Source organism: Octopus bimaculoides, chromosome 8, assembly GCF_046866305.1.
Source record: "Octopus bimaculoides isolate indiv1 chromosome 8, ASM4686630v1, whole genome shotgun sequence".
NCBI classification, from domain to species: domain Eukaryota; kingdom Metazoa; phylum Mollusca; class Cephalopoda; order Octopoda; family Octopodidae; genus Octopus; species Octopus bimaculoides.
In genome coordinates, this window is record NC_142935.1 from 83,678,170 (window position 1) to 83,679,228 (window position 1,059).

The 1,059-nt window shown below is 33.7% G+C and overlaps 1 protein-coding gene across 2 annotated transcripts in view; it reads right to left on the reverse strand.

Moving 5' to 3' along the window:
• Window positions 1–253: 253 nt before the first annotated feature.
• Window positions 254–1,059, reverse strand: part of LOC106873408 (retinol dehydrogenase 7) — a 35,739-nt gene continuing 34,933 nt past the window's right edge. For both annotated transcript variants that reach the window (XM_014920761.3, XM_014920763.3), the window contains exon 5: window positions 254–608. In XM_014920761.3, coding sequence (XP_014776247.1) covers window positions 376–608 — 233 coding nt within the window. In that variant the 3' untranslated portion in view covers window positions 254–375. The remainder of the gene's footprint in view (window positions 609–1,059) is intronic.

Genomic DNA, 1,059 nt, shown 5'->3' on the forward strand with positions numbered 1-1,059 from the left:
GAACCTTTCAGACCACACTCATATTGTAGAATGATAAAACCTCGACGTAGTCCTAGTGATGCAATGGTAATGGAAACCCAAAACTTTTTGGCAGATATATTTTAACAGTGACCAAAAAATATTGTAAATTGGTATTCCTTTGAATATTAAAATGAGTTGTACGTCAATTCACCGTCTCTTTCGGTTCTACGCATCTTAACTGTCAACAGACATTTATTTTCATTGATTATATATGATATATATAACACTGACACAGTTAAGACATGAACTTTATTTAGAAAATTAAAAAAAAAAATTATGTTGAAAATGAAATATCTTCGTACAAGAATTATTAAAAAGTTGAAGAATAAGATAAAATGTTTGAAAATGTTTGTTTTATTGTGTTTTAACATTTTTAACTCCAGCAGGTGGTTGAGATTTTAATATTGTAATCTGATCTGAGAGCCAAACAGGGAGCATTCGCAACAGTGGTATAAAAAATTGTGCATCATAACCAGGTGTATATCTATACTTTGGGTATCTGGCTGTGATGGCGTGGATATGGCAAGAGACCACTCGCTGAAGGTTTGTATCAAGTTTTTCGATGACGCTTTGAAGAACTGAGATAACTACAAATATTGAAAGAGGAAATTTAAATGTTATAGTAATAGAATGCGGAGGAAGACTTAATATTAATGAACAATACACACATACACACACACACACACTCACACACGCACACACAAATACACACACACACACACACACACACACACACACACACACACACACACAACGCACGCACACATATATAGTTAAGTGAGATTTGGGTAAAAACCTTGTAGAATGGGGTGTAAAGCTCGTCCACACTTATTGGCTACCTAACATCATCATACAGTGGAAATGCACATGCTATTGGATATATATTTCAGGAATACACGTCATTGATTGTTTGAAATTACCGAAATACGACAACTTTAACACGAAATAACTTTGAAAATACAAACTTTTCTCAACAGCACTAACAGTGTCCGAAGTTTGAAAGTGTTTAGTTACAAAAAATTAATTTCTCGATGTGCC